Raw genomic sequence first — 9324 nt, 5'->3', positions numbered from 1 at the left:
GGTCGGGTTAGAACGGATAAAAGGAAGTCCTTCTTCACCCAAAGAGTGATTCACACATGGAATTCACTGCCACAGGAAGTGGTGGCGGCTACAAGCGGGAATTAGATAAGCATATGGAGCAGAGGTCCATTATGAAATTGCTGAGCGGTCGGGTTAGAACGGATAAAAGGAAGTCCTTCTTCACCCAAAGAGTGATTCACACATGGAATTCACTGCCACAGGAAGTGGTGGCGGCTACAAGCGGGAATTAGATAAGCATATGGAGCAGAGGTCCATCAGTGGCTATTAACCACAAGGTATAGATAGGGACTCTGGGGCAAGGGATGCTCTGTCATCTTGGTGCTTGGGGATGGGGGGTCAACAGTGGGAGGGCTTCTAGTGTCCTCCTGGCCCCACTGCTGGACCTCCTGATGGCCCCTGGTATTTTTGGCCACTGTGTGACACAGTGTTGGACTGGATGGGCCTTTGGCCTGATCCAACATTGGCATCTCTTATGTTCTTATGTTCTTAAGAGGACCAGTGGCAGGAGGTGATAAGAGCAATATTTTCTGCCAGCCAGAGCCGGGTGGCCCAGTACACGCAGCGGAGCGTACCTGATGCTGTTCTTGTGCAGGGTGTCCAAGTTGCTGCCGTTGGTGTCGGAGCTGGCCCTCTTGTCCAGGTTCTGGAACCGCTCACGGGCCGTGAGCCCACGCTGGGAGCTCTGCTTGGGGATGTCCAACTTCCCGCCAAAGCTCAGGGAGCCCTGCTGGCTGTCGTAGGCGAACAGCACGGGGCAGCAGTCGTGGCCCTGGGGGGAGACGGGAGAAGGAGCTCAGGTCAAAGGAGCTGGCTTTCCAACAACGAGGCACGGTTTGCGAGGACAGCACGTTTTCGTCGATGTTCTCTTGGCAGTCCTCGGAGCGCTGTCAGCTCAGGGGGTCTGATTCTTACAAACAGCAGGGGAAACAGATTCAGGTGGGGGGGGGTAGCCAGTGTTCCCTCTAAGGTGAGTTAGCGTGAGCCGGCTCGCAGTTTTTTAGCCTCCGGCTCACGCATTTTTGTCTTCGCTCAGGAAGGAGGGCTCCAGAGCAAACTAACTGACGCAGTCGCCAAATCGCTCGCTCACAACTTTAATTAATTCATTCATCTATTTAATGCCGGTAACTCACAAAGTAGAATATTTGCTCACAAGACTCCACAGCTTACAGGGAACATCTGGAAGCAGCAAAGTTTGAGTCCAGAGGCACCTTTAAGACCAACGAAGTTTAATTCCGGGTATTGGCTTCCGTGTGCGCGCACGCTGCTTCAGATACAGAGAAACGGAATTTCCTCAAGCCGTGCATATAGGTAGAGACGGGGCTATTTTTGGGCAGGAACGCACAGGAACGGCTGGCTCCCAAGTTGGCCACGCCCAGCAGGAACTCATTAGCATAACAGACCACACCCAAGAGCAGAAACCCATTAGGATTGGCTACAGTAGGGGGTGTGTGGCCTAACATGCAAAGGAGTCCCTGCTACAAAAAAAGGCCCTGGGTTTGGACAACAAACAAGGAAAACAGAATAAGAAGGGAAAGGTGGGTGTGGCTGGATGACCACACTTCTGGTAACATGGGGGTGCGGCCTAATGTGCTAATGAGCTGTGCTGACAGGGGTGTGGCCCAATATGCTAATGAGTTCCTGCTGTTGGGTGGGGCCTGTTATGCTAATGAGTTCCTGCTGGGCTTTTTCTACAAACAGAGCCCTGGTAGAGAGATTCAGGTGAATAGCTGTGTTGTCCGAAGCAACAGAATGAAGTTTGTTGGTCTTAAAGGTGGCACTGGACTCAAAGTTTCATTCTGGGTCTCGGCTTTCGTGGGTCTCGCTTCTTCAGATACATCGAAACCAACTTCCTCAAGCCTTACAGATAGGTAGAGAGATCCAGGTGGGGTAGCCCTGTTGATCCGAAGCAGCAGAAAAGCACGTTTGATTCCAGCGGCACCTTTAAGACCCACAAAGTTTAATTCGGGGTATCGGCTTTCGTGTGCAGGCCCACTTCTTCAGAGACATGTATACAGCTGTGTACGGATGTATACAGATACACGTCTCTGAAGACGCGTGCACGCACACGAACGCTTATACCAGGAATAAAACTTTGCCCGTCTTAAAGGTGCCGCTGGACTCAAACTTCGTTCAGCAAGCGAAGCAGCGAGACCACACAGGAAACAACATGTTAGCTTCTAGTCACGTTTCTCCCCCCTGAGCCGCTTGCTTTCTACGTGCAGGGAAGCCAAGCAAGCCCCCCTTACAATATTTAGTTCTAGCTCTAGTTTTCTACGTCAAGGGGAAGGGGAGTTTGAGTTTTGAAACAAGGGAACGTTAAACCATGCCACTTTCCCCCTGCAGTCTGCGGCGGCCTGTTTCTGGAAGGACTAACCGTCCCGTGTGATAAACCAAGATGGGTCGCCGTCCGTTTTCCTTCTAAGCTGTGGAGTCTTGTGAGCAAAAAATTCTACTTTGTGAGCTACTGGCATTGAAGTTGTGAGCGAGCCATTTGGCCGCTGCATAAATTAGCTTTCTCTGGAGCCCCTCCTTCCTGAGCGAAGGCAGAAATGTGTGCGCCAGAGGCTAAAAAACTGTGAGCTAGCTCACACTAACTCAGCTTAGAGGGAACATTGGTGAGCGTGAGCCAGCTCACAGTTTTTTAGCCTCCGGCTCACGCATTTTTTGTCTTCGCTCCGGAAGGATGGCTCCAGCGCAAACTGATTTACGCAGCAACCAAATGGCTCGATCACAGCTTCAATGCCAGTAGCTCACAGAGTGGAATCTTTGCTCACAGGATTCCGTAGCTTTGAGGGAGCACCGGTCGCGCCGTGCTAGTCTGTCTGAAGCGGTAGAAACGAGCAAGAGTCCAGTGGCACACTAAAGTCTGACACGGTTGGTGGCAGGGGAGGAGCTCTCGTGAGTCACCGCGCACCAGAAACCCATACGCTCTCAATCTTCACGGTGCCAAAGGGGTCTTGGGAAAAGGCGGCAGACGACTTACCGCGGCCACCAGGCTGTGCTCGGTGATGAAGGTAACGGCCAGGAGGGGCAGCGTCTCCGTGGAAAGCGAAGCCACGCTGTGGAGAGAAACGCGGCGGAAACTGTTAGCCTGGAGAATGGGCAGGGTTGCCACCTCCGGGTTGGGAAATGCCTGGAGCTTTGGGGATGGAGCTTATGGAGGCTCTGGGGAAGGAAGGAAGGAAGGACCCTCTGTGGGGCAGGGTTTCCTCTAAGCTGAGTTCGTGTGAACAAGCTCACAGCTTTTTAGCCTCCGGCTCACACATTTTTGTCTTTGGTCAGGAAGGGATGGCAAACTAATTGATGCCGGAGCCCAGTGGCTTGCTCGCAACTTTCATCCCAGTAGCTCACAAAGTAGGATTTTTGCTCACAAGACTCCACAGCTTAGAGGGAGCTTTGGCTGAGGGGTATAAAGCCATAGAGTCCACCCTTCAAAGCAGCCATTTTCTCCTGGTGAGGACCTTGAGCTCTGTAATCTGGAGATAAATTTGTAATTCTGGGAGATCTCCAGGAGGTTAAATACAAGAATACAAAGAACCTGTTAGAAACATTCAAAACTTATTAACGGTACTAATATCCATGTGCACTATTCATACAACGGTTCCAAAGTCTAATAACATATAGGTTCAGTCCATAGTCATTTCCGTTCTCATCCAATATATTTAAAGGAATAAAGTCCCTGCGTCGAGAAACGTCACTTTGTTGTTTTCAAAAGGCAGCCGTTAAGTTGAAAACGACAATTTAACGTTTTTCGATGTGGGAACTTGGATGAGAATGGAAATTCCTGTGGAGTGAACCTATATGTTATTAGACTTTGGAACTGTTGTATGAATAGAGTACATGGATATTAGTCTCTTTAATAAGTGTTGTAATTTGTTCATGGTTTTTCTTCTTGTATTTACCCTCAAGAGGAGGAGGAGGAGATTGGATTTATAACCCACCCTTCACTACCCAGAGGAGTCTCAGAGTGGTTTACAATCTCCTTTCCCTTCCCCTCCCCACAACAGACACCTTGGGACTGAGAGAGCTCTTTTAAGGACTGCTCGTGAGAGATAAGCTCTGAGAGAACTTGTGACTGACCCAAGGTCACACCAGCAGCTGCATGTGGAGGCGCAGGGAATCGAACCCGGCTCTCCCAGCTCGATCTTGTTAGCCGCCTTGAGCCAGCGTGTCCGACAAGGCGGGATACGAATAGAAACAATAAATGAATAAATTAGGATCCGCGCTCTTAACCGCTGCACCAAACTGGCTCTCCTGGAGGTTGGTGACCAGAATTGCGGCTGGGGTCCCCCCCCCCTGCAAAAATGTGCTAGCGCTGTGTCCATTTCCCTGCTGTGCTTTTTAGTTTTTCATTGGAAAGCGATCTTTCATCAGTAAAGTCAAGCTTTAAATCGCTTTCATGAGCAGGAAGGAAGCCCCCAAGGAAGGAAGACGGATGAATCCGTTAGGAGCCATCGCCCCCGAACGTCCCACTTACGCCATTTTCTTGTTGGCATCGGCGAGGCAGAGGGTGCTGTCGTGGCCCACCCACGCCATGTGGTTGCCGCTCTCGGAGAAGCAGACGCTGTGGACCCAGCCGCAGGTGCTGCTCGACTCGAACATGAGCTCCCCGAAGGGCATCTTGGAGCCCCAGGGAGTCGGAGACGGGCGCTCCTCGACCTCTTTGATGTAGGCAGAGAAAATCCTAGGCGAGAAACCAAAGGGAGGCCGTGGGGGTGTGTGTGCGAAATCTGGATGGACCCCACCGGAAACAGGACCCACCTCAATCAGACAATGGAAACAGGCAGGGCTTTTTTTGTAGAAAAAGCCCAGCAGGAACTCATTAGCATAATAGGCCACACCCAACAGCAGAAACACATTAGCCTATTAGGCCACACCCCTGACAGCACAGCTCATTAGCACATTAGGCCACACCCCCGTGTTGCCAGAAGTGTGGTCATCCAGCCACACCCACCTTTTGCTTCTTATTCTGTTGACCTTGTTTGTTGTCCAAACCCAGGGCCTTTTTTGGAGCAGGAACTCCTTTGCATGTTAGGCCACACCCCCCTAATGTGGCCAATCCTAATGAGTTCCTGCTGTTGGGTGTGGCCTGTTATGCTAATGAGTTGCTGTTGGGTGTGGCCAATTCGGGAGCCAGCCGGAACTCCGTTCCTGTGCGTTCCTGCCCAGAAATAGCCCTGGAAACAGAGAACGTTGTTGCACATTTATCGCACGGGGGGTTCTTATGCAAGGGAGAATTTAACATGCACATCATGCGCCTCTTCGTGGGCTGCGTGTCCACTGAGGCCTGTGGCCCAGCAGGTCCAAGAGAGGGTACAGAAGCAAAGAGAAAACATTAGCTGTTGTAGATTTTCCAGGCTCCCTGCCCTCCTCTAAGGGACACAGAGAGGACTCCCTCTTTCTGTGTTCTACCCCTGAGGATGCCAGTCCACAGCTGCTGGCGAAATGTCAGGTCCTACAAGGCCAAGGCCACGGCCAGACCGCCCGGAAAACCTACAACAACTGATGAGCTCCGGCTGAGAAAGCCTTCGACAACATACCAAAAAGAAAACAGACAGATCTCTGCCCCACCTAGTTTACAATCCCAACATCGGCCGCGAAGGAAGCGGCGAAGAAAATACGGGCTATCATTGTGTCTGAAGGGTGAAATGCGTTACCTTGATAAACACTAGAATCCTAGAATCGCAGGGCCGGAAGGGGACCTAGAGGTCATCTAGTCCAACCCCCTGCTCAGTGCAGGACCAGCCTAGAGCATCCCTGGCAAGGGTTTGTCTAGCCACTGCTTGAAGACCGTCAGGGAGGGGGAGCTCAACACCTCCGGAGGCAGCCGATTCCACTGTGGCACAACTCTGACGGTCAAAACATTTTTCCTAATATCCTGCCACTACGTTACCGCCCTTAATTTCAACCCATTCTTGTGAGTCCTCTCCTCTGCCGCCAACAGGAACAGCTCCCTGCCCTCCTCTAAGGGACAGCCCTTCAAAGGCTTCGAGAGACATTCCCAAGTCCCTCCGCCTTTCCTCACAGGGCTTGGTCTCCAGGCCCCCGATCGTCCTCTTCGCTCTCCTTTGCACCCGCTGAGGTACAGGGCAGCGGCTAAGAGACGGAAACCGGAAGTCCCTGCTTTCAGTTTTGCCTCTGCTGGGAACTGGCCAGGTGGGTTCAAGCAAGCGGGTTGCTCTTAGCCATAACTGCACCACCACCCCCAACCCATCTGCAATACGTCAGTCATGACACTGACTTGCCATATAGGGTGGCTGCTTCTTAGTAGTAGAAGACGATACTCCGCCCTTCAGTACCTGAAGGAGGCTTACAAACTCCTTTCCCTCCCCCTCCCCACACCAGGCACCCTGGGAGGTAGGTGGGGCTGAGAGAGCTCTCTCATGGACTGCCCTTGAGAGAACAGCTCCGGGAGAACTTGTGACTGGCCCAAGGTCACGCCAGCAGCTGCATGTGGAGGCGTGGGGAATCAAACCTGGTTCTCCCAGATTACTGTCTGGGCTCCTAACCCCTACATCAAACTGGCTCTCAACAAGGATTTCAGTAAGGCTGTGGATATCAGGGGCCCTTTGAACCGTCGTAAGCACCATCGAAATGGTCCTTTACCTGCATTTGAAATCGCAGGATCCGGCTGCCAGCAGGACGTTGTTGGGGTGCCAGTCCAGGCTGAGGATGGTGGATCTGATGGGTTTCTTGATATGCTTGCAAACCCACCTCCCAGATTACTGTCTGGGCTCCTAACCCCTCCACCAAACTGGCTCTCAACACGGATTTCAGTGAGGCTGTGGATGTCAGGGGCCCTTTGAACCGTCGCAAGCGCCATCGAAATGGCCCTTTACCTGCATTTGAAATCACAGGATCCAGCTGCCAGCAGGACGTTGTTGGGGTGCCAGTCCAGGCTGAGGATGGTGGATCTGATGGGTTTCTTGATATGCTTGCAGACCCACCTAGGAGAGAGGAAGAGGTCGATGACAGTTGTGGCAGAGGGACCCTCCGCTGAAAGAACGAGCAAGCCCCCCCCACACACACACACCATCTGCTTTGGAGAAAATGAGGCCATTTAAGACTAACGCTCGCATCCCACCCGGGCGCAAGGCTCACAATGGCCGCCCAGGACAGAATGTTCCACCCACCTCAAAATCTCCCTGCCTGTGGGAAATGAGCATTTGTGGAGACTAGCCCTGACGCGCTAGTTTTCTGCTTGCAGGGAATTTTAGGAGCGGGTCCCCCGATCGTCCCCTCTCCCGCAGCCAGGAGTGGGGGGAACTCACCAGTCGTTCTCTTGCTCAAAGTAGCAGATGGAGATGAGCCGGGAGCCACTGCCCACTGCAAACTTGTTCTCCTTCGGGGACCATTTCACGCAGCGAGCGGCCCGGTTGATCCGCAGGATGACTAGGGTGGGCTTCCAGACGTTGCCCTTCAGGGTCCAGACGTAGGCATTGCGGTCCGTGCCACAGGTCACAAGGCGGTTGCTCTCCGGGGCCCAGTCAATGCCTGCAGGGGAGACAGAGAGGGTGCGGAGTCTGAGACCCGTCTCTCCGAGGGGGGATGGCCGAACGGGTGGCTCTGAGGTAACGCTGTCAGAGCGGACTCTGATCTGGGAGAACCAGGTTTGATTCCCCGCTCCTCCACATGCAGCTGCTGGTGTGGCCTTGGGTCACTCGCAAGTTCTCTCAGAGCTGTTTTCTCAAGGGCAGTCCTCGAAAGAGCTCTCTCAGCCCTGCCTACCTCACAGGGTGTCTGGTGTGGGGAGGGGAAGGAGATTGTAAGCCGCTCTGAAACTCCTTCGGGTAGTGAAGGGCAGGGTATAAATCCAATCTCCTCCTCCTCCAGTTTTGTGTAGTGGTGAGGAGCCCGGACTCTAATCTGGGAGAACCGGGTTTGATTCCCCGCTCCTCCACATGCAGCTGCTGGTGTGACCTTGGGTCAGTCACAAGTTCTCCCGGAGCTGTTCTCTCAAGAGCAGTCCTTGAAAGAGCTCACTCAGCCCCACCTACTTCATAGGGTGTCTGTTGTGGGGAAGGGAAGGGAAAGGAGATTGCAAGCCGCTCTGAGACTCCGAGTGAAGGGCGGGCTATCAATCTCTTCTCCTCTTCTTCATTAGATCAAAATCTACAGGTGGTCCCCAGCCCAAGAGATATCCGGCTGACCTCAGCCACAGAGCCAGGGCATTTTCCACCCTGGCTCCCACGGGGCGGAACTCTCAGCCAAATAAGATCCGTGCCCTGCGGGACCCGATGCAGTTCCGCAGGGCCCGCAGAGGTCTTCCGCCAGGCGTTTGATTGAGGGCGGCATCAGTTTCCATCTGCCTGGCACTTCCTCCACCCCTGGCCTCCCCGTGAGGCCGATGGCTCCATCAGGAAAAAATTTAATGCCATCGTAGGTGACATGATCGAGGTTTACAAGATTATGCATGGGAAAGAACAGGTAGACAAAGAGGTACTTTTCTCCCTTTCTCACAAGACAAGAACTCGTGGGCACTCCATGAAACTGCTGAGTCGTCGGTTGGAACGGATAAAAGGAAGTCCTTCTTCACCCAAAGAGTGATTCACACATGGAATTCACTGCCACAGGAAGTGGTGGCGGCTACAAGCATGGACGGCTTCAAGAGGGAATTAGATAGGCATATGGAGCAGAGGTCCATCAGTGGCTCTTAGCCACAAGGTATAGATAGGGGCTCTGGGGCAAGTGATGCTCTGTCTTCTTGGTACTTGGGGGGGGGGGCAACAGTGGGAGGGCTTCTCGTGTCCTGGCCCCACTGCTGGACCTCCTGATGGCACTGGTATTTCTGGCCCCTGTGTGATACAGAATGTTGGACTGGATGGGCCTTTGGCCTGATCCAACATTGGCTTCTCCTATGTTCTTATGTTCTTATGACACTGTTGTGTTTCTATCTCTAAGAATTTGTTTAATGAGGTTGCATTTGTTATCTTACCCTATACTGCTCCGAGCCCAGTTTTCCGAGGTAGGCCTAATAATAATAATAATAATAATAATAATAGATGATGATGATGATGATGATGATAATAGATGATTATGATAATAATAATAATAGATGATGATAATGGTGAGGGCCAGAGGGCTGGACATACCTCCTCCAATGCTCATTCATTTTACCCTTGAAAGGCAGGCTAGGTTCCAAGATCGCCCTCTAAGCTTTATCATTCAGGATTTGAACCCAGGTCTCTCTGTTCCAATCACTGTGTCTTAGGGATGCCAGCCTCCAGGTGGGACCTGGAGATCCCCTCGAATTACAGCTCCTCTCCAGACTGCAGAGATCAGCTCCCCTGGAGAAAGGGGATG

General features: G+C 52.5%; 1 protein-coding gene across 1 annotated transcript in view; it reads right to left on the bottom strand.

Annotated features, from left to right (window-relative positions):
• ARPC1B (actin related protein 2/3 complex subunit 1B) overlaps positions 1-9324 on the bottom strand; it is a 27315-nt gene that overhangs the window by 5674 nt on the left and 12317 nt on the right. Inside the window, exons 5-9 of the mRNA XM_015418946.1 lie at positions 7293-7515; positions 6861-6968; positions 4499-4705; positions 3005-3080; positions 578-790 (exon numbers count right to left, since the gene is read on the bottom strand). Of these exons, the coding sequence (XP_015274432.1) occupies positions 578-790; positions 3005-3080; positions 4499-4705; positions 6861-6968; positions 7293-7515 (827 nt within the window). The remainder of the gene's footprint in view (positions 1-577; positions 791-3004; positions 3081-4498; positions 4706-6860; positions 6969-7292; positions 7516-9324) is intronic.

This window comes from Gekko japonicus, unplaced genomic scaffold, assembly GCF_001447785.1.
Source record: "Gekko japonicus isolate JY-2015 unplaced genomic scaffold, Gekko_japonicus_V1.1 scaffold2681, whole genome shotgun sequence".
In the NCBI taxonomy this organism is placed as follows: Eukaryota; Metazoa; Chordata; class Lepidosauria; order Squamata; family Gekkonidae; genus Gekko; species Gekko japonicus.
The sequence above is the reverse complement of the archived record's forward strand: the minus strand, read 5'-3'. Positions and strand labels throughout refer to the sequence as shown.